Genomic DNA, 19,302 nt, shown 5'->3' with positions numbered 1-19,302 from the left:
CCTCTTCCTCTTCTTCTTCAGGGGAGATGTTGATGCTGGCCTGTAGTGCATTCACTCAGGATTAGCATCAAACAGTCTCTGCGAGAGACAAGACAAGCTCGGGAGGGGATGTGGATTAGTACTAGCATGCTGAGTAAGAGAGAACGCGGGCAGGAAGTGCTTTTGTACTGGCAAATTTGTGCTAATTTAGCACTGCTGTTAATTGTTCCTCCGCATTCACCCCCCGCCTGCTCGTGCACCAGTCACTCTGCCTTACGTCAAAGTCTGAGTCAGACTGTTGCCACGAAATGACAGGCCTGCTGCTGATGATCAGAGTCGAGCGTGGCTCAGCCAATGAGAGGGAGGTGAGAGAAGAGCAAAGAGGAGGAGAGGAAGAGAGTAGCCTGCTGGAGTGTGGGAAGAGTTCTGGCTCTGGAGCAAAGACACCTCTGCTCTGCCTCATCCCAGCAGTGATGGACTCAATCGAGCATGCTACGGAAACCTTTAAGGTTTTACTGAGAAGCTGTTTGCTAAATATTACCCTGTGATTGAGCAGCGTAGCTGACGTGTGTCGTTTGTGCCTGGCTAAACTCGGCTGTGCTCATTAGCTCTTCCTCAGTTTAGTAAAAACATCATGGTCCAAGGAAGTTGGTCTCTTTTAGAGGTTCCTTAATAACATACTGTTGCTTTACAATAAGGGGCGCCACCCTGGTGAAGTGTGCAATTGTGCAACCAATTTCAACATCAGGAGGATTAGATCAATGGAAACCAGATACACTAGTCTAGGTGGAGGAAGTCTTCGTTTGTAATGCTCTCTGACTGCGGTGGGTTGTTGTGAGCAGATGTGTTGTTGTAACAGAGGGTTGTTGTTCCTCTGAGTGAGGTCTGGGTCTGGGTCTGTCTGAGACTGACTGAGGGATGGGCTAGAGACTGGAAATCAACAGAGAGAGGTCTGCAGTGGAAGGAAACCTCAGTGTGTGTGTGTGCCGCCCCCCCCACACACACACACACACCATACCACAAATACCAACATGTTTATGTTTGTATTCATATGTGCGGCACACTGCGCAATTCATCCAGGCTGCTCTGTATTAATAATGCAGTGGTGTAACACCAACAGTGAGAAGTAGAGCTGCTGCTCTGTATTAATAATGCAGTGGTGTAACACCAACAGTGAGAAGTAGAGCTGCTGCTCTGTATTAATAATGCAGTGGTGTAACACCAACAGTGAGAAGTAGAGCTGCTGCTCTGTATTAATAATGCAGTGGTGTAACACCAACAGTGAGAAGTAGAGCTGCTGCTCTGTATTAATAATGCAGTGGTGTAACACCAACAGTGAGAAGTAGAGCTGCTGCTCTGTATTAATAATGCAGTGGTGTAACACCAACAGTGAGAAGTAGAGCTGCTGCTCTGTATTAATAATGCAGTGGTGTAACACCAACAGTGAGAAGTAGAGCTGCTGCTCTGTATTAATAATGCAGTGGTGTAACACCAACAGTGAGAAGTAGAGCTGCTGCTCTGTATTAATAATGCAGTGGTGTAACACCAACAGTGAGAAGTAGAGCTACTGCTCTGTATTAATAATGCAGTGGTGTAACACCAACAGTGAGAAGTAGAGCTGCTGCTCTGTATTAATAATGCAGTGGTGTAACACCAACAGTGAGAAGTAGAGCTGCTGCTCTGTATTAATAATGCAGTGGTGTAACACCAACAGTGAGAAGTAGAGCTGCTGCTCTGTATTAATAATGCAGTGGTGTAACACCAACAGTGAGAAGTAGAGCTGCTGCTCTGTATTAATAATGCAGTGGTGTAACACCAACAGTGAGAAGTAGAGCTGCTGCTCTGTATTAATAATGCAGTGGTGTAACACCAACAGTGAGAAGTAGAGCTGCTGCTCTGTATTAATAATGCAGTGGTGTAACACCAACAGTGAGAAGTAGAGCTGCTGCTCTGTATTAATAATGCAGTGGTGTAACACCAACAGTGAGAAGTAGAGCTGCTGCTCTGTATTAATAATGCAGTGGTGTAACACCAACAGTGAGAAGTAGAGCTGCGATCGTCTGGATGTGGGTCACGTGAAAGAACTGCCAGCCAGCACAGGTGGTGCTTTGTCTGGAGTGTGTCCAGGGAGAGGAAATGGTGAGATTGGAGAGAGGAGGGAAACAGGGGGATGGATTGACGAGGCTGTGTGGTTTAATACAGGAGACAAATCAAATCTGTATATGGAGGCAGAATATAAAATAAAAAAAGAATTCAAGCGAAACACCATTCAAGCGAATAAAGTGATACACCATGATGCAAGAGACGAGAGGCTTCCAAACAGTATAATTCCCTGTTGTTTAAATGGCAGACATCCTGTATTTAAATTTACGTTGCAGGGCCATGCCAAAAGCCCACACTTCATGTGAATGGTATTTATTGTACAATCTTAACTGAGATTTTGGCGCTGTGTCTCGTTCTGTCTTTTAGCAGGTAATGTGTTACATCTGGCTTTATGCTTTCAGCCTATAGACCGCAGTCCCACTGAAAAACAAACATGCAAATCACACTGACACGAACAATGAATCTGTGCAGTGACGCACACACACACACACACACACACACACACACACACACACACACACACACACACACACTCTCTCTCTCTCTCATGATTTAGTATGCAGTTAGTAGTGGCTGTCACACGTCTCCCTGTCTAGTACCACAGCGGTGTGGGGAATTCTAACCTCGCCTCACTCAACACACGTTGCTGCCCCCCGGCGCTCCAGATCAGGCCACTCTGCTCCACCGTGGATAAACAGAACCCTGTTTGGGGCTGGAGCATCTGGAATAGCCCTCCCCCTTCTCCCATCCCCACACCCCCCTTTCCCTCCAATGACATCAGTGGCTCTGGTCCCCCGTGGTGGAGGGGCTGAGACGCCAGGCACAGGGCCAGGAGCTGGAGCTGGAGCCACGCTGACTTGGACAGGAGAGGGGAGCGAGAGGGGTACAGGCCACTAGGGATTTAGATGTACAGGGATACAACTCACTGCACTGACACACACTCACACAGATTACATAAATAAAATGTTGAACTATCAATTACAAATTGGATCGGCTGGTGATTGCTGCGCTGCTTGTTAACATGGTAACCATGGTAATAAGGGTTGTACCACCGCAGTAAAGTGAGTAGTGGTTGAAAGTACAAAGTTAGCTGGGATTTCCATCTGTCAATCAATAGCTGGTGTGAGCCAATGGAAAGTCTTTGATGCTACAGGCGGGCAGACTGGGAACCTCTGTAGGGCTGAGTAATGAGGAGATTGACAGTGTTAATGATGTGATAATTCCTCCCATCATGCATTTAGAAGCCTCATTTCACCTAGCAATAGGATAATAAGTCACAGACTATCCACTCTGATTTGATCATTCTGATGTGATCATTTCTCCCATCATGCATTTAGAAGCCTCATTTCACTTTGCAGTAGGATAATAAGTCACAGACGATCCACTCTGATTAGGACCTCCTCATTTCTCTCTCTCTCTCCTATCAGGACGAGTGTCGGAACTTCATGAAGGTTTTGCTGAGTCGACAAGGAGGTCTGTTTGTCTGTGGGACCAACGCCTTCAATCCGCTGTGTGCCAACTATACTGTGAGTACCTATAGAACACACACACTGTCTGTCAAACTCAAACAGCAGTCATTGCTGCTTGGGGAAGCTGAGCACTTCTCTACCTGGGAGCAGTCCAGCCATGCATCAAGCCTAATGATTGGTGCATCGTTGATAAATGGACTATTCCTTTTCTCTGGAATCTGGAGCTCGCTCACAAACATGATTAAGCATATTGCTTACTCACAAATGTACAACTTGTTTTCTGTCATTTGTTTCGTACCTAAGGCAGAGACAGAGAGAGGCTAGATATCGGCTAGATATCAGTAGCTATTGCACCACGCTTAAACTGTGGAAGTTGTTTTTGTAGAGCGGCAGAGACAGATGGTCATAGTGCAGAGCTGAGGGCTGGGAGAGGGTCAGCTGGAACCAAGGAGGAGGCTGTGCTTATGATGTGTCTGGCTGGTTCGTTTCTTCGCCTCTGGTGAAACCCAGGCAGGCAAGTAGAAGGAAAACGCTAAGTGGTTGCTCTGCTCATGTACCTGGAGTTGCTCCCCCCCCGGTCATACACTCTGTCCTGGAAGAGCACACCTCGGAGCTACTTATCTACCTGCTCCGTTTTACAGCCACATCCAGACTCTTCCAATCAGACTAACGAGTTGAAAAAGCTTGTGAAGGAGGGAGGGAGGAAGGAGATGGGGGATAGGGGCATATCAGTTTAAGTGTCAAAGGCTTTCAGAGAAGTGTTATGTTCAGTCTGTCACATCTCCAACATACCAGCACACTGACTCCCTCCTCTATACCTGGCCCATTATCTCTGGCTGTTAATGAGCAGTAGAACCTGTGTAGGGCTGACGGCCTCAGGGCTTCTCCTGGGACTAGTTAGCACACCTAGGGTTTATTTATAGCTGGTTTTAATGACAACCACAGTGTTTCATTTATTTAATTCATTTTCAATCGGTGTTGGCGTCTGTGTGACTTTGATTTCGCCTGTGGTTGTTTAGCTGCATGCATTTCAAAAGGTTGTGTTTGTGTGTATTTGTTCCTATTGTTGTTGTTGTTGTCTTCAGTATTTGCACGATTGCAGAGGGAGAATAACAATGCTGTGAATATGTTATAATATATACTAATTGCCATAATCTGTCGGCATGTATGTCAAATCAAATAACATTTTATTTGTAACATGCGCCAAGTACAATGGGTTCTTGATTACTAGTCCTTCCCCACTTCCCTACTATGCAGAGTTATAAAATATGTTTACTGTATGTGAAGGTAAACTTCACTCTTTGTTTCCCAGCAACACTATATAGTGAACTGTGTGTGTGTGTGTTTCAGGGAGACACACTGGAGATGGTGGGAGAGACGGTCAGTGGCATGGCCCGCTGCCCCTATGACCCTAAACACGCCAACGTGGCTCTGTTCGCCGGTGAGGAGAAAACACTGTCATTGCTTTAAATACCTCATTCTGTAGCAGGGTCCCATCACCACGTCAACAATGGCAGTGGCTGAAACAATAGGAAGCCTTTATTACAGATTACTGGGCAGTAGAAATAAGTGAATTTGTCCACTCTGCACCACTGGTGTCACGTCGGTATAAATGGTCGGGAGACAGGCGCAGGAATGCGTAATAGTTTTTTTTATTTACCCAAATTACAGCGTGCCATGTATAGGCACGGGGACCAAGACAAAACATACACGATACAAAACACAGGGTTGAGACCCAAACAAAAGAGCGAGGAGTACCTCGAATAAATACACAATCGCACTCGACCCGTAATCTTCTGCACAATACAAGCGGCACGAATGCCAAAACAACACAGCAAAGGTACTCACACAACCAACGGACATTGGAACAATAATCGACAGGACAATGGTGAACAAAGGGCACACTTACACAATTACTAATCAAATGGGAATAGGGACCTGGTGTGCGTAATGACAGTTCCAGAAGGATCCGTGACAACTGGAATTATCTCAAATCAAATTGTATTAGTCACATGCGCCGAATACAACAGTTGTAGACCTAACAGTGAAATGCTTACTTATGTGCCCCTAACTAACAATGCAATTTAATAAATAAATATATATGAATAAGAATAAGAAATAAAAGTAACAAGTAATTAAAGAGCAGCAGTAAAATAACAATAGCGAGACGATATACAGGGGGTACCTGTACAGAGTCAATGTGTGGGGACACCGGTTAGTCGAAGTAATTGATGTGATATGTACATGTAGGTAGAGTTATTAAGTGACTATGCATAGATAATAACAACAGAGAATAGCAGCGGTGTAAAGGGGGGGGGGCAGTGCAAATAGTCTGGGTAACCATTTGATTAGATGTTCAGGAGTCTTATGGCTTGGGGGTGGAAGCTGTTAAGAAGCCTCTTGGACCTAGACTTGGCGTATAGAGGTATAGAGGTCCTAGAAAGGTAGGAAGCTTGGCCCCAGTGATGTACTGGGCCGTACTTACTACCCTCTGTAGTGCCTTGCAGTGATGCAACCAGGATACTCTCAATGGTGCAGCTATAGAACCTTTTGAGGATCTGAGGACCCATGCCAAATCTTTTCAGTCTCCTGAGGGAGAATAGGTTTTGTCGTGCCCTCTTCACGACTGTCATGGTGTGCTTGGACCATGTTAGTTTGTTGGTGATGTGGACACCAAGGACCTTGAAGCTCTCAACCTGCTCCACTGCAGCCTCATCGATGAGAATGGGGGCGTGCTCGGTCCTCTTTTTCCTGTAGTCCACAATCATCTCCTTTGTCTTGATCACGTTGAGGGAGAGGTTGTTGTCCTGGCACCACACGGCCAGGTCTCTGACCTCCTCCTTATAGGCTGTCTCGTCACTGTCTGGGGTGTGTTGTCATCCAATTATACATTGTTCATTGGTCAACAGTCATATGCATTGATTAGTGTACTGTACTGTCATTATATAAACTATCCTCTGCAATTTCTTTATAGGTTGAGCAGTAACTGTCTCGATTTCCCATTCTCACTGATCTGGTGTGTGTTTTTGCCAGAGGGGAATCTGTTTACGGCCACTGTGACGGACTTCCTGGCAATAGATGCAGTGATCTACCGTAGCCTGGGGGACAGTCCTGCACTCCGCACTGTCAAACACGACTCCAAATGGTTCAGAGGTACGCCCCTCGGTTAAACATGTTTATTTGTGTGTATTTGTTTGTGTGTGTGCAATTGTGTGTGTGCGTGCATGCGTGTATCTGTGTGCGTGTGTGTGCGTATTTATTGGTATTTGTGTGTGTGTGTGTGTGTGTGTGCGTATTTATTGGTATTTGTGTGTGTGTGTGTGTGTGTGCGTATTTATTGGTATTTGTGTGTGTGTGTGTGTGTGTGTGCGTATTTATTGTTATTTGTGTGTGTGTGTATTGTCTCTGTTGTTGTTGTTTAAAGGCGATGTGTTTATGTCCACATCACTTAGTATCAGGATCAATATCTGGATCAGATTCACTACATCCCTGCTGATGTCAGAGGAGCCAGGGCTCTAGTCTGCTCTGTGCCTGTGGGCTGTGCCTGATGGGGTTCGGTAGGCATGACACAAGAATGTTTTGAAACTGACAACGAAAATGAGCCACCTCCCTGACACCTCTATTTCCATCCATTTTCTCTAATTTGTTGCATACTAAACACAACCCTGGTGCTTGTGGCTGGGATTTAGGGAGGCATCCGATAGCTCTTACGGTAGCTATTGCTGTGTAACATGGTCCTCTCCCCTCCTTTTCCAGAGCCCTATTTTGTCAGTTCAGTGGAATGGGGTCCTCACATCTACTTCTTCTTCAGAGAGATGGCCGTGGAGTTTAACTATCTGGAGAAGGTACGAGACAAACTGGTAAAGCTTTGGACACTCCACTGTGTGTAGTGTGTCTGCCTGCCTGGATGTTCCATCTCATGTAATTATTCAGATGTCAATACCAGCCTAGTGCTTCTGATGACCTTTTTCCATTTATCTGTGTATCTGTGTTCCTGTGTATCTGTGCTGTTGCATATCTAATATAATAACAGTGGGCTATGCGAACAACCTTGCGTCTGAGTTAGACAGGGGAAAAGCGTTTTCATAACAGCTCCAAATGGCATCAGTCATATCAAATTTGGGATGCGTGCTCATGAAAAAATAGGACAGTAACAAGTAGCCTTTTTATCTAATAAATGGGCTATTCACATTTGGTGGAAATGTGCTGGCGCAGGCATTTCGTGCTGCATGTTTATAGGGCTCCCAGTAAGTGGAGACTTACACTGTAGCACAGTTGTGTGGGTTGAGATTGTTCAAAGAACACATTTGAAATGCACTGACATATCCTGGAATAATACATATTAATACATACATATTAATTACATACATACATATTAATTACATACATACATATTAATTACATACATACATATTAATGTACCATTTTAAAACAATGATCTGTCAAATGTGGTCGTACTCATTGCAAATACTTTTTTTTTTTATCACCCAACTTGTTAAAAAGGGTTTCATCTTCGTTTTGGAAGAATGTTTATTGTGGTATAAAACGGATTATTAACTGGGTGGTTTGAGCCCTGAATGCTGATTGGCTGACAACCGTGGTATATCTAACCGTATACCACGGGCATGACAAAACAGTTATTTTTACTGCTCTAATTACATTGGTAACCAGTTTATAGTAGCAATAAGGCACCTCAGGAGTTTGTGATATATGGCCAATATACCATGGCTAAGGGCTGTATCCAGGCACTCTGCGTTGCGTCGTGTGGAAGGACAGCCCTTAGCCGTGGAATATTGGCCATATACCACACCCCCTCGGGCCTTAGTGCTTAAATATATATCCATGGGCTCATGAATATGAGCCCATGAATATATCAACCACTAAATCTAATGTGTGCTTTAAACTGTCACAGCGTGGAAAACTCTGTACATGGTCATTGATATGTAGTTTGGTGCGAGGTCATTGACTGTTCTGTCTGTTCCACGTACTTGCGTGCATGTGTGTTCAGGTACAGGTGTCTCGGGTGTCTCGGGTGTGTAAGGCGGACCTGGGGGGCTCTCAGAGGGTGTTGGAGAAACAGTGGACTTCGTTCCTGAAAGCCAGACTGAACTGCTCTGTCCCTGGAGACTCCCACTTCTACTTCAACCTGCTCCACTCCACCAGCCCTGTCATCAGGATGCACGGCAGGGACATCATCCTGGGAGTCTTCTCCACCCCCGCTAACAGGTACACACAGACAGACAGACAGACAGACAGACAGACAGACAGACAGACACACGCAGACAGACAGACAGACAGACAGACAGACAGACACACGCAGACAGACAGACACACGCAGACAGACAGACAGACACACACACAGACAGACACAGACAGACACAGACAGACAGACAAAGAGACAGGAAAACCGACACAGACAGACAGACGGACAGACTGACTGATAGACAGGGAAGTCCCTGAAAAGAGGGGGATGGTTGGGGTTTATGGAGAAGGTACAGTTCTGGATTAGGCACATTTATTTGCCACAAGCCTTTGCTTTTAGAGAGGCAAACGTGCTGTTAAATGATTGGAGTGATGAAATGGAAGAAAAAGGTTGTTATTTTGAAGAGATTAGAGTGATGCAATAGAAAGAGAAGGAACGAGGGATGCTGCTTGGTAATAGAAGGATTAGATGAGGCTGAAGATGTTTGCAGAGAAAGCATAATAAACAGATTGAACAATGCAAGGGAGGAGAGGAAAGGTCCCCTGAGCTGCATTGTGTGTATGTGTCTTATATATATCTTATATATCACCTGAGAGATAGTGTGTGTGCTGTGTATACAGAGCAGACTAATAGGGAATCGATGCAGGTCTCCCATGCAGAGGAGCCAGCAGGATGTATATCAGCAGAGGAGTCAGCAGGATGTATATCAGCAGAGGAGCCAGCAGGATGTATATCAGCAGAGGAGCCAGCAGGATGTATATCAGCAGAGGAGCCAGCAGGATGTATATCAGCAGAGGAGCCAGCAGGATGTATATCAGCAGAGGAGTCAGCAGGATGTATATCAGCAGAGGAGTCAGCAGGATGTATATCAGCAGAGGAGCCAGCAGGATGTATATCAGCAGAGGAGCCAGCAGGATGTATATCAGCAAAGGAGCCAGCAGGATGTATATCAGAAGCAGAGGAGTCAGCAGGATGTATATCAGCAGAGGAGTCAGCAGGATGTATATCAGCAGAGGAGCCAGCAGGATGTATATCAGCAGAGGAGCCAGCAGGATGTATATCAGAAGCAGAGGAGCCAGCAGGATGTATATCAGCAGAGGAGTCAACAGGATGTATATCAGCAGAGGAGCCAGCAGGATGTATATCAGCAGCAGATGAGCCAGCAGGATGTATATCAGCAGAGGAGTCAGCAGGATGTATATCAGCAGAGGAGCCAGCAGGATGTATATCAGCAGCAGAGGAGTCAGCAGGATGTATATCAGCAGAGGAGCCAGCAGGATGTATATCAGCAGAGGAGTCAGCAGGATGTATATCAGCAGAGGAGTCAACAGGATGTATATCAGCAGAGGAGCCAGCAGGATGTATATCAGCAGCAGATGAGCCAGCAGGATGTATATCAGCAGAGGAGTCAGCAGGATGTATATCAGCAGAGGAGCCAGCAGGATGTATATCAGCAGCAGAGGAGTCAGCAGGATGTATATCAGCAGAGGAGCCAGCAGGATGTATATCAGCAGAGGAGTCAGCAGGATGTATATCAGCAGAGGAGCCAGCAGGATGTATATCAGCAGAGGAGCCAGCAGGATGTATATCAGCAGAGGAGCCAGCAGGATGTATATCAGCAGCAGAGGAGCCAGCAGGATGTATATCAGCAGAGGAGTCAGCAGGATGTATATCAGCAGAGGAGCCAGCAGGATGTATATCAGCAGCAGAGGAGCCAGCAGGATGTATATCAGCAGAGGAGGAGTCAGCAGGATGTATATCAGCAGAGGAGGAGCCAGCAGGATGTATATCAGCAGAGGAGCCAGCAGGATGTATATCAGCAGAGGAGCCAGCAGGATGTATATCAGCAGAGGAGTCAGCAGGATGTATATCAGCAGAGGAGTCAGCAGAGGAACCAGCAGGATGTATATCAGCAGAGGAGCCAGCAGGATGTATATCAGCAGCAGAGGAGTCAGCAGGATGTATATCAGCAGAGGAGTCAGCAGGATGTATATCAGCAGAGGAGTCAGCAGGATGTATATCAGCAGAGGAGCCAGCAGGATGTATATCAGCAGAGGAGCCAGCAGGATGTATATCAGCAGAGGAGTCAGCAGGATGTATATCAGCAGAGGAGCCAGCAGGATGTATATCAGCAGCAGAGGAGCCAGCAGGATCTATATCAGCAGAGGAGGAGTCAGCAGGATGTATATCAGCAGAGGAGCCAGCAGGATGTATATCAGCAGCAGAGGAGTCAGCAGGATGTATATCAGCAGAGGAACCAGCAGGATGTATATCAGCAGAGGAGTCAGCAGGATGTATATCAGCAGAGGAGTCAGCAGGATGTATATCAGCAGAGGAGCCAGCAGGATGTATATCAGCAGAGGCGCCAGCAGGATGTATATCAGCAGAGGAGTCAGCAGGATGTATATCAGCAGAGGAGTCAGCAGAGGAACCAGCAGGATGTATATCAGCAGAGGAGCCAGCAGGATGTATATCAGCAGCAGAGGAGTCAGCAGGATGTATATCAGCAGAGGAGTCAGCAGGATGTATATCAGCAGAGGAGTCAGCAGGATGTATATCAGCAGAGGAGCCAGCAGGATGTATATCAGCAGAGGAGCCAGCAGGATGTATATCAGCAGCAGAGGAGCCAGCAGGATGTATATCAGCAGAGGAGTCAGCAGGATGTATATCAGCAGAGGAGCCAGCAGGATGTATATCAGCAGCAGAGGAGCCAGCAGGATGTATATCAGCAGAGGAGGAGTCAGCAGGATGTATATCAGTAGAGGAGCCAGCAGGATGTATATCAGCAGCAGAGGAGTCAGCAGGATGTATATCAGCAGAGGAACCAGCAGGATGTATATCAGCAGAGGAGTCAGCAGGATGTATATCAGCAGAGGAGTCAGCAGGATGTATATCAGCAGAGGAGCCAGCAGGATGTATATCAGCAGAGGCGCCAGCAGGATGTATATCAGCAGAGGAACCAGCAGGATGTATATCAGCAGAGGCGCCAGCAGGATGTATATCAGCAGCAGAGGAGTCAGCAGGATGTATATCAGCAGAGGAGCCAGCAGGATGTATATCAGCAGAGGAGCCAGCAGGATGTATATCAGCAGAGGAGCCAGCAGGATGTATATCAGCAGAGGAGTCAGCAGGATGTATATCAGCAGAGGAGTCAGCAGGATGTATATCAGCAGAGGAGCCAGCAGGATGTATATCAGCAGAGGAGCCAGCAGGATGTATATCAGCAGAGGAGCCAGCAGGATATATATCAGCAGAGGAGTCAGCAGGATGTATATCAGCAGGATGTATATCAGCAGAGGAGCCAGCAGGATGTATATCAGCAGAGGAGCCAGCAGGATATATATCAGCAGAGGAGTCAGCAGGATGTATATCAGCAGCAGAGGAGTCAGCAGGATGTATATCAGCAGAGGAGCCAGCAGGATGTATATCAGCAGAGGAACCAGCAGGATGTATATCAGCAGAGGAGCCAGCAGGATGTATATCAGCAGCAGAGGAGTCAGCAGGATCTATATCAGCAGAGGGCAAATCTCAACTAATGTCAGCTCAAATAACATCCTCTACTCGTAATGGCTGCTGTTGTGGCAGCCAGGAGAGGAAGAGAGGGAGGGGGAGAGAAGAGAGGGAGGAGGAGAGAGGGAGAGAAGAGAGGGAGAGGGAGAGAAGAGAGGGAGGGGAGAGAAGAAAGGGGGGGGAGAGAGGGATGGGAGGTAAGAGAGGGAGAGGGAGGGGAGAGAGGGAGAGGGAGAGAAGAGAGGGAGGGAGGGGGAGAGAGGGAGGGGAGAGAAGAGAGGCAGGGGAGAGAGGGAGGGGAGAGAAGAGAGGGAGGGGGAGAGAGGGAGGGGAGAGAAGAGAGGGAGGGAGAGGGAGAGAAGAGAGAGTGGAGGAAGACACTCTCAAACCCTTTGAAGGACAAGGAAGTCAATAACGGGACACATCTGCAGCTCTCCCGCCCACCACCCTTTAAGACTTAAAACGGTTTCATCAGCTGCATCTTATCTTTTGGCCGGAGGGCTGGGAGAGGGATGGGAGAGGGATGGGAGCGGTGTGCCTGCAGAGAGAGATGGATGGTTTACACAGGGCCAACAATGACTCCCAGATAACATTGTGACCAGCATGTCAGGGAGAGGCCCAGCTGAACACACACTAACACACACTAACACACACTAACATACACTAACACACACTAACACACACTAACATACACTAACACACACTAACACACACTAACACACACTAACATACACTAACACACACTAACACACACTAACACACACTAACACACACTAACAGACACTAACATACACTAACACACACTAACACACACTAACACACACTAACACACACTAACATACACTAACACACACTAACATACACTAACATACACTAACACACACTAACATACACTAACATACACTAACACACACTAACACACACTACCCGCCTGGGAACCGCTCCATAGCTATGCTCCATTATAAACAGCTGGAGGCAGAGAGAGAGAAAGGGGGAAGTTTAAGAAAGAGAGGAGGAAGAGAGAGACAGAGAGGGGTACGCCATAAACCTTCCCAACCACGTGTGGTCCTCTGCGCCATACTTTTAAAAGCCTTACCAGACAAATTGCGTGTTTTGGGAACAGCAGGGAAGAGGATTTGGTCAATCTGGGGTGGCCATTTTGAGATATTCTATCATCTCCCGCGTGTGCACATGTGCTAACAGCGTGGAAATAGTGGAAAAGAGCTCTGGTTTAAGAGTTTCCCACCAGCTTCCCTTGATGTTTGCTTGTTATTCTTCAGGTTGTCATACCTACAAACCCACAATAGAGTTTACAGCCCCATGAAACAGCCTGCAGCTGCTCAGGCCTCTATCTCCAATCCTGGTCTATGATGTCAGCATTAGCTAGCCTAGCAACACAAACGCCAAATCCTTCTGGGTTTCCAGTTCTTCAGCGTGTCCACTTCTCCTGCCCCTGGTCTTTTCTGTCGGAGTGGATTAAAGAGAGACTTGAGTTTCTTCTGAGCACCTGATCCTCCTCACAGCATAGGTCAACCTAACCCCCTGGAACTGCAGGGGGTCAGGGAGTTAGAGGAGCACGGGAGGCTATGAGAGGAGGATATGAGAGCACCTCCGAGCCTGCAGGTGAAAGAGAGGGGTGATTGTTATAGCAGCAGGATAGAGAGACAATTTAAGAAGATACTGTAACATGGAGGTGAGACAAGTCCAGCTATGCTACGCTTTATGCTATCCTGGGGCTAGGAATAGGCCTCGTTGTAATAGATTTGGCCTGACCAGATGGTGCCTGGTTCTCGGCTGGAGGTCCCCTGTGGGGAAATGCAGGGCTCTCAGGGGACCCAGCCTCAGAGGAGCCATCAAGAAGACACAGTTGACAGGGGAGCTGTGAGGCTGTGACACCAAGGAGACAGGGTGGGAGTCACACCTGGATACGTCCACCGGGCCCCGGGTTGAGGCAGGAGGAGAATACACACTGAGGCCTTACCAGGTGCTGAGGAAGCATATGGGAGAAGTAAAGGAAGAGAAAGCAGACAGACATGGACAGAAATGACAAAGAGTTTGATTGTGTGCAGAGAGTGGAGAAAGAGTTGGGGAGAGAGGTGGAAAGAGAGATTAAGCCCCAGGTGGAGAGAGAAGAGAGAGCGAAGCCGTAACAAAACATCCTGTCACCTCACCTTGAGCCCTAGACTGAAGAACTCCTTCCAACCCACTAGCCTCCATCAGCCATCATGCTGTCACTGGAGCTGGGCTATAGAGAGCTGTCAGTCTGCTGGTTAAACTGTGAGGACGTGGTCTGACACAAAGTCTGACCACTCCAACAGCCTCCTACAGCACAGAGCTCAGACTGTACTGCCTGTCAGTCAACCACCAGCTCCGCACAGACAGAAATAGAATAAGCATAGTATGAACAGAGAGATAATTAGCATTACCTTTTTATTGGGACAATAAAGCCAAACTAATGTCATGTCATGAGCAAATATTTGAGCAAATGAGCAATGAGAGAATGAGAAAGAGATCAGAAGAGAAGAGAAACAGAGGACGAAAGAGCAGAGATGAGGGAGGGAGAGGGGATGAGAGAGAACAATAAAGAAATCAAACAAAACGGAGAGAGAAGAACAGGAAGAAGAAGAGGAAGAGGACGAGTACAGAATACAGAGAGATAGAACTGGAGGCAGGGTAGGCTGTCAGACAGGCAGGGAGCCTCACAGTGCCACTGACCTGCAGAGAGAATAGAGAGTGGAGGGCACGCTGTGACCAGTGTACCGCTGGCAGCATTGTCACATGCCAACATCTGGTGCCTCCTGTGAGAGGCCTGTAGAAAGCCTGAAGCTCTGCTACAGCACACTGGCATGAGGCGCATTCATATTCCCCATACAATGTATGAATAGCAAGCGAGTGGGAGAGAGGTTGACCTGGTCAAATGCTGTATTAGGTTACCTTGCTGGAAAAAGCCAATGGTTACTCAGCAAGGTAAAACTCTGACAGCTTACTCAGAGAATCCCTGGAAATCTCTCTACTGGCAGGCCAAGGTGTATAGGGCAGCGCAGAGAGAGACCATTAGCTCCTCTGTCGGTGTGTGTCACTACTTGACCCTAACACTGGAGTGATGGAGTGTTGGTGTGAGTGGCAAGGTCTCACTCCTTTCCTCTCTACTGTTTTCAAGCTTGCTTTCTCTCTCTCTCTCTCTCTCTCTCTGCAGTGCTCTCTCCCTATCTCTCTTTATCTTCCTTTCTACACCTCTGTAGCTCTCTCTCTTATTCTCTCTCACCCTCACCCTCTCTATTTCACCCCTTCTCTCAGGACATAGTGTCAGAGCTGGGAAAGGGAGAAGGGAGTGGGTGTGAGGTAGCCGGCGGGCACTGAGTCACTCTTTCAGGTTTACTTTGTGCTGTACAAGAGAAGTACTAAGTCACTCTACAGACTCACGCGTCGTCTTACCAGAAACAGGAGGTTTCAAAATGAAGAGAAGAACCCTGAGAAGGAGACAAGAGAGAAAGAGAGATGTTCGTATTCATCCCCTGTTGTCCTGACTCACTTTCTCTCTCTCTCTCTCTCTCTCTCTCTCTCTCTCTCTCTCTCTCTCTCCACTAACTACTACAGTCTAGTCCACAGTAACAGCACTGTAGTGTTTGGTTCAGTCAATTGTGGGGACTTTTTTGTTCCATTCTGGGTCAGTGAGTTCAAGAGGAGTTTAGCAGCAGCCAAGTTGTGCAGGCATTTTATTGGTACATGTCTTATGGACTCTATAGTATTGTCTACGGAGTGTTTCCTCTTTCCTTAACTACTCAGTTCCTGTAGGCCTATATTCACGGATTCTAATACAAAACGTATACTGAGTATACAAAACATGAAGAACTCTTTCCATGACAGACTGACCAGGTGAATCCAGGTGAAAGCTATGATCCCTTATTGATGTCACTTGTTAAATCCACTTCCATCTGTGTAGATGAAGGGGGGAGAGACAGGTTAAAGAAGGATCTTTAAGCCTTGAGACAATTGAGACATGGATTGATATGTCCCATGAATGGGCAAGACAAAAGTGTTTTGTCTTATATTAACAGGGTATGGTAGTAGGTGCCTGGCGCATCGGTTTGAGCGAGACCTTGTAGAGGCCACGCCCCGAAGAATTAAGGTGGTTCTGAGGGACAAAGGCGGGGGGGGTTGCAACTCAATATTAGGAAGGTGTTCCTAATGTTTGGTATACTCAGTGTATATTTCACATACCAACTTCAATGTCATACAGGACATAATCTTTATTGTCCATTTCTGTTTGGTCCAGTGCTATCTATTTAACTATCTATCTACCCCTGCCTTATCCGTTGTATCTGGTTCTCTCTCTGTAGTATCCCTGGTTCAGCAGTGTGTGCCTTTGACATGGAGCAGCTGGCTGGGGTGTTTGATGGGAGATTCAAGGAGCAGAAGTCACCTGAGTCTATATGGACCCCTGTTCCTGATGAGCTCATTCCCAAACCAAGGTACTGTATCACATAACATAGAGCATTGATCTACTGTATGAGTCTAGTCGTGTAATACTATGTTAGCTGACTTATAGCTTATAGCTCCTTTCTCACAGTTCAACATTGGTAATGTGAGCTTGTGCCTAAGTACTATGGTACTTTTACCAGCAGCATACCACCCTGCATCCCACTGCTGGTTTGCTTCTGAAGCTCAGCAGGGTTGGTCCCTGGATGGGAGACCAGATGCTGCTGGAAGTGGTGTTAGAGGGCCAGTAGGAGGCACTCTTTCCTCTGGTCTAAAAAATATATCCCAATGCCCCAAGGCAGTGATTGGGGATATTGCCCTGTGTAGGGTGCCGTCTTTCAGATGGGAAGTTAAACGGGTGTCCTGACTCTCTGTGGTCATTAAAGATCCCATGGCACTTATTGTACGAGCAGGGGTGGTAACCTCAGTGTCCTGGCTAAATTCCCAATCTGGCCTCTCATTCCATCATGGCCACCTAATCATCCCCGCCTTCCAATTGGCTCATTCATCCCCCCTCCTCTCCCCTGTAACTATTCCCCAGGTCGTTGCTCTAAATGAGAATGTGTTCCCAGTCAACTTACCTGGTAAAATAAATAAATAGACATATGGGTCAGCCTGTGCTAAGCCCTGTTCCCTCCACAGGCCAGGAGGCTGTGCCATCCAGGGCTCCAGGTTCAACTCATCCAATGGTTTCCCTGATGAGATGTTGAACTTTGTGAAGACCCACCCCTTGATGGATGAGGCTGTGCCCTCACTGGGACAGAGCCCCTGGATTGTCAGGACCATGGTCAGGTGAGGCTCCACTGTTCTCTTATCACAGACATGAGATAAGACTCACACACACACAAACATACTGTTCTGTTGCCCTGAGATATGGCTGTAGACTTCTATGGTGTCTTACCATGTCTCAGGGCAAACTGTGTTGAGGGCTTGCTAACACACTAAAACATGGACCCATGCACCCAGACCTCATTTGCATGAACACACAGGTATTAGTCTGTGGGCCGGGTGCTCCTTCTGTTTATGGCGGTCACTCGATCCGCTCACTGTGAGGGTTTGCTGCAGGAGGCAAGCAGCTGGGATGCATCAAACCCCACTGGCCACCAGCCGAGCCCGAGCAGGGAGGAGAAAATGAGTGTGACAAGTTGTATGTGGAATATTAAATACCCAGTGGTACATTAACTCATACACACAGGACTCATGTAGTTCAACGACAGTGCTATTGTCTCATGACAAGTCCATTCATCTGAATGATATTAATGAGTGCTCTTGGTCATTAGTTCTGTATGTAAATGAGATGAATATTTTACTGTGTGAATCTCATTTAGTTGTTCTGGAGTGTCAGTGCAGTATGAGTAGACAGTGAGAGGTATGCAGGTAGACCCTATTCCAAATTTAGCCCTAGACACTACCCTAAATAACTTCATGTACGATTTGATAGGATCATTTAAGCTTCATTAAAATTGTAATAGCAGCTGCACTTTGCCGTTTGACAGACTAGGTGGAATTAACACCATATTGCTTACTCCGATCCTCTCAGGTCCACACTAGGGGTCAACATGGGACTGGATAGACTGTCTTTATCTCACCACTATATCTGCCTGTCCAGGTACCAGCTGAATAAGATGGTGATGGACACAGAGGCTGGCCCCTACCGGAACCGAACGGTGCTCTTCCTGGGCTCCAGCCGTGGGACCATCCTCAAGTTCCTGATCGTCCCCAACTGGGACAACACTGTGTCTGGCAGCAATGTCTTCCTGGAGGAGCTGGAGGGCTTCAACCCTGACAAGTAAGGATTAACAGGTTACAGACAGTCTCCAATAGGTGTTTTTGTACGGTATTGTGATCGTCTTCTTAATAATCTCTAAGTGTTTCACTGTAACATATATGTGGGACTGCAGGGGGGATAGGAAGCAGTCTAAGCAGATGGGGTATTAGTTGGTTATTATCTTCCACTGAGCCCAATTAGAAATGTCTCCTAACCAGAGCTACAGCGGCAGTGCTGTTTATTGTGCCCCCTGATCTAGTTGCAGGTCGCCTAGTGGTTAGAGTGTTGGGCCAGTAACCAAAAGTTTGCTGGATCAAATCTCTAAGCTGACAAGGTAAAAATATGTTATCCTGAACCAGACAGTTAACCCACTGTTCCCTGGTAGGCAGTAATTGTAAATAAGAATTTGTTCTTAACTGACTTGACTAGTTAAATAATTAATGTAAAATCTATTCTCAGCTTCGACTGAGGGGGAGATGGGGCTCATTTCACTATAACGGAGCAGCACAAACTTAGCCGGCAGGTGAAAGGAGGTTCCAAGCGTAACTTCACTACCCTTCAAAACAATCCATTAATTTAGGTGTCAAGGCAATGTTCCATTCCACAAACAGCTTACATGGGGCGCAGAGGAGTCAGATCACAGGAACAATTAGTTCCGGCTGCAGCAGTAGCGGCGGTGGTGCCGGTGTATGAGTGTGTTTGGAGGTGATTTGATGTGTGGTGACGGTTGCGTGACTGTGAGCCTGGTATAGGGGTGTATGACAGGGCTGGCAGGGAGCCAGCTAATCAGG

The 19,302-nt window shown here is 47.0% G+C and overlaps 1 protein-coding gene across 3 annotated transcripts in view; it reads left to right on the top strand.

The window, feature by feature from the left end:
• The window catches only part of LOC115144926 (semaphorin-6B), a 153,449-nt gene that overhangs the window by 92,177 nt on the left and 41,970 nt on the right, over positions 1-19,302 (top strand). For 2 of the 3 annotated variants that reach the window (XM_065003075.1, XM_065003077.1), the window contains exons 6-13: positions 3,510-3,608; positions 4,902-4,992; positions 6,585-6,704; positions 7,308-7,396; positions 8,560-8,777; positions 16,605-16,736; positions 17,386-17,535; positions 18,353-18,532. In XM_065003075.1, the coding sequence (XP_064859147.1) occupies positions 3,510-3,608; positions 4,902-4,992; positions 6,585-6,704; positions 7,308-7,396; positions 8,560-8,777; positions 16,605-16,736; positions 17,386-17,535; positions 18,353-18,532 (1,079 nt within the window). The remainder of the gene's footprint in view (positions 1-3,509; positions 3,609-4,901; positions 4,993-6,584; positions 6,705-7,307; positions 7,397-8,559; positions 8,778-16,604; positions 16,737-17,385; positions 17,536-18,352; positions 18,533-19,302) is intronic. The other variant, XM_065003076.1, reaches the window with a different exon arrangement.

This window comes from Oncorhynchus nerka, linkage group LG17, assembly GCF_034236695.1.
Source record: "Oncorhynchus nerka isolate Pitt River linkage group LG17, Oner_Uvic_2.0, whole genome shotgun sequence".
NCBI classification, from domain to species: domain Eukaryota; kingdom Metazoa; phylum Chordata; class Actinopteri; order Salmoniformes; family Salmonidae; genus Oncorhynchus; species Oncorhynchus nerka.
The sequence above is the reverse complement of the archived record's forward strand: the minus strand, read 5'-3'. Positions and strand labels throughout refer to the sequence as shown.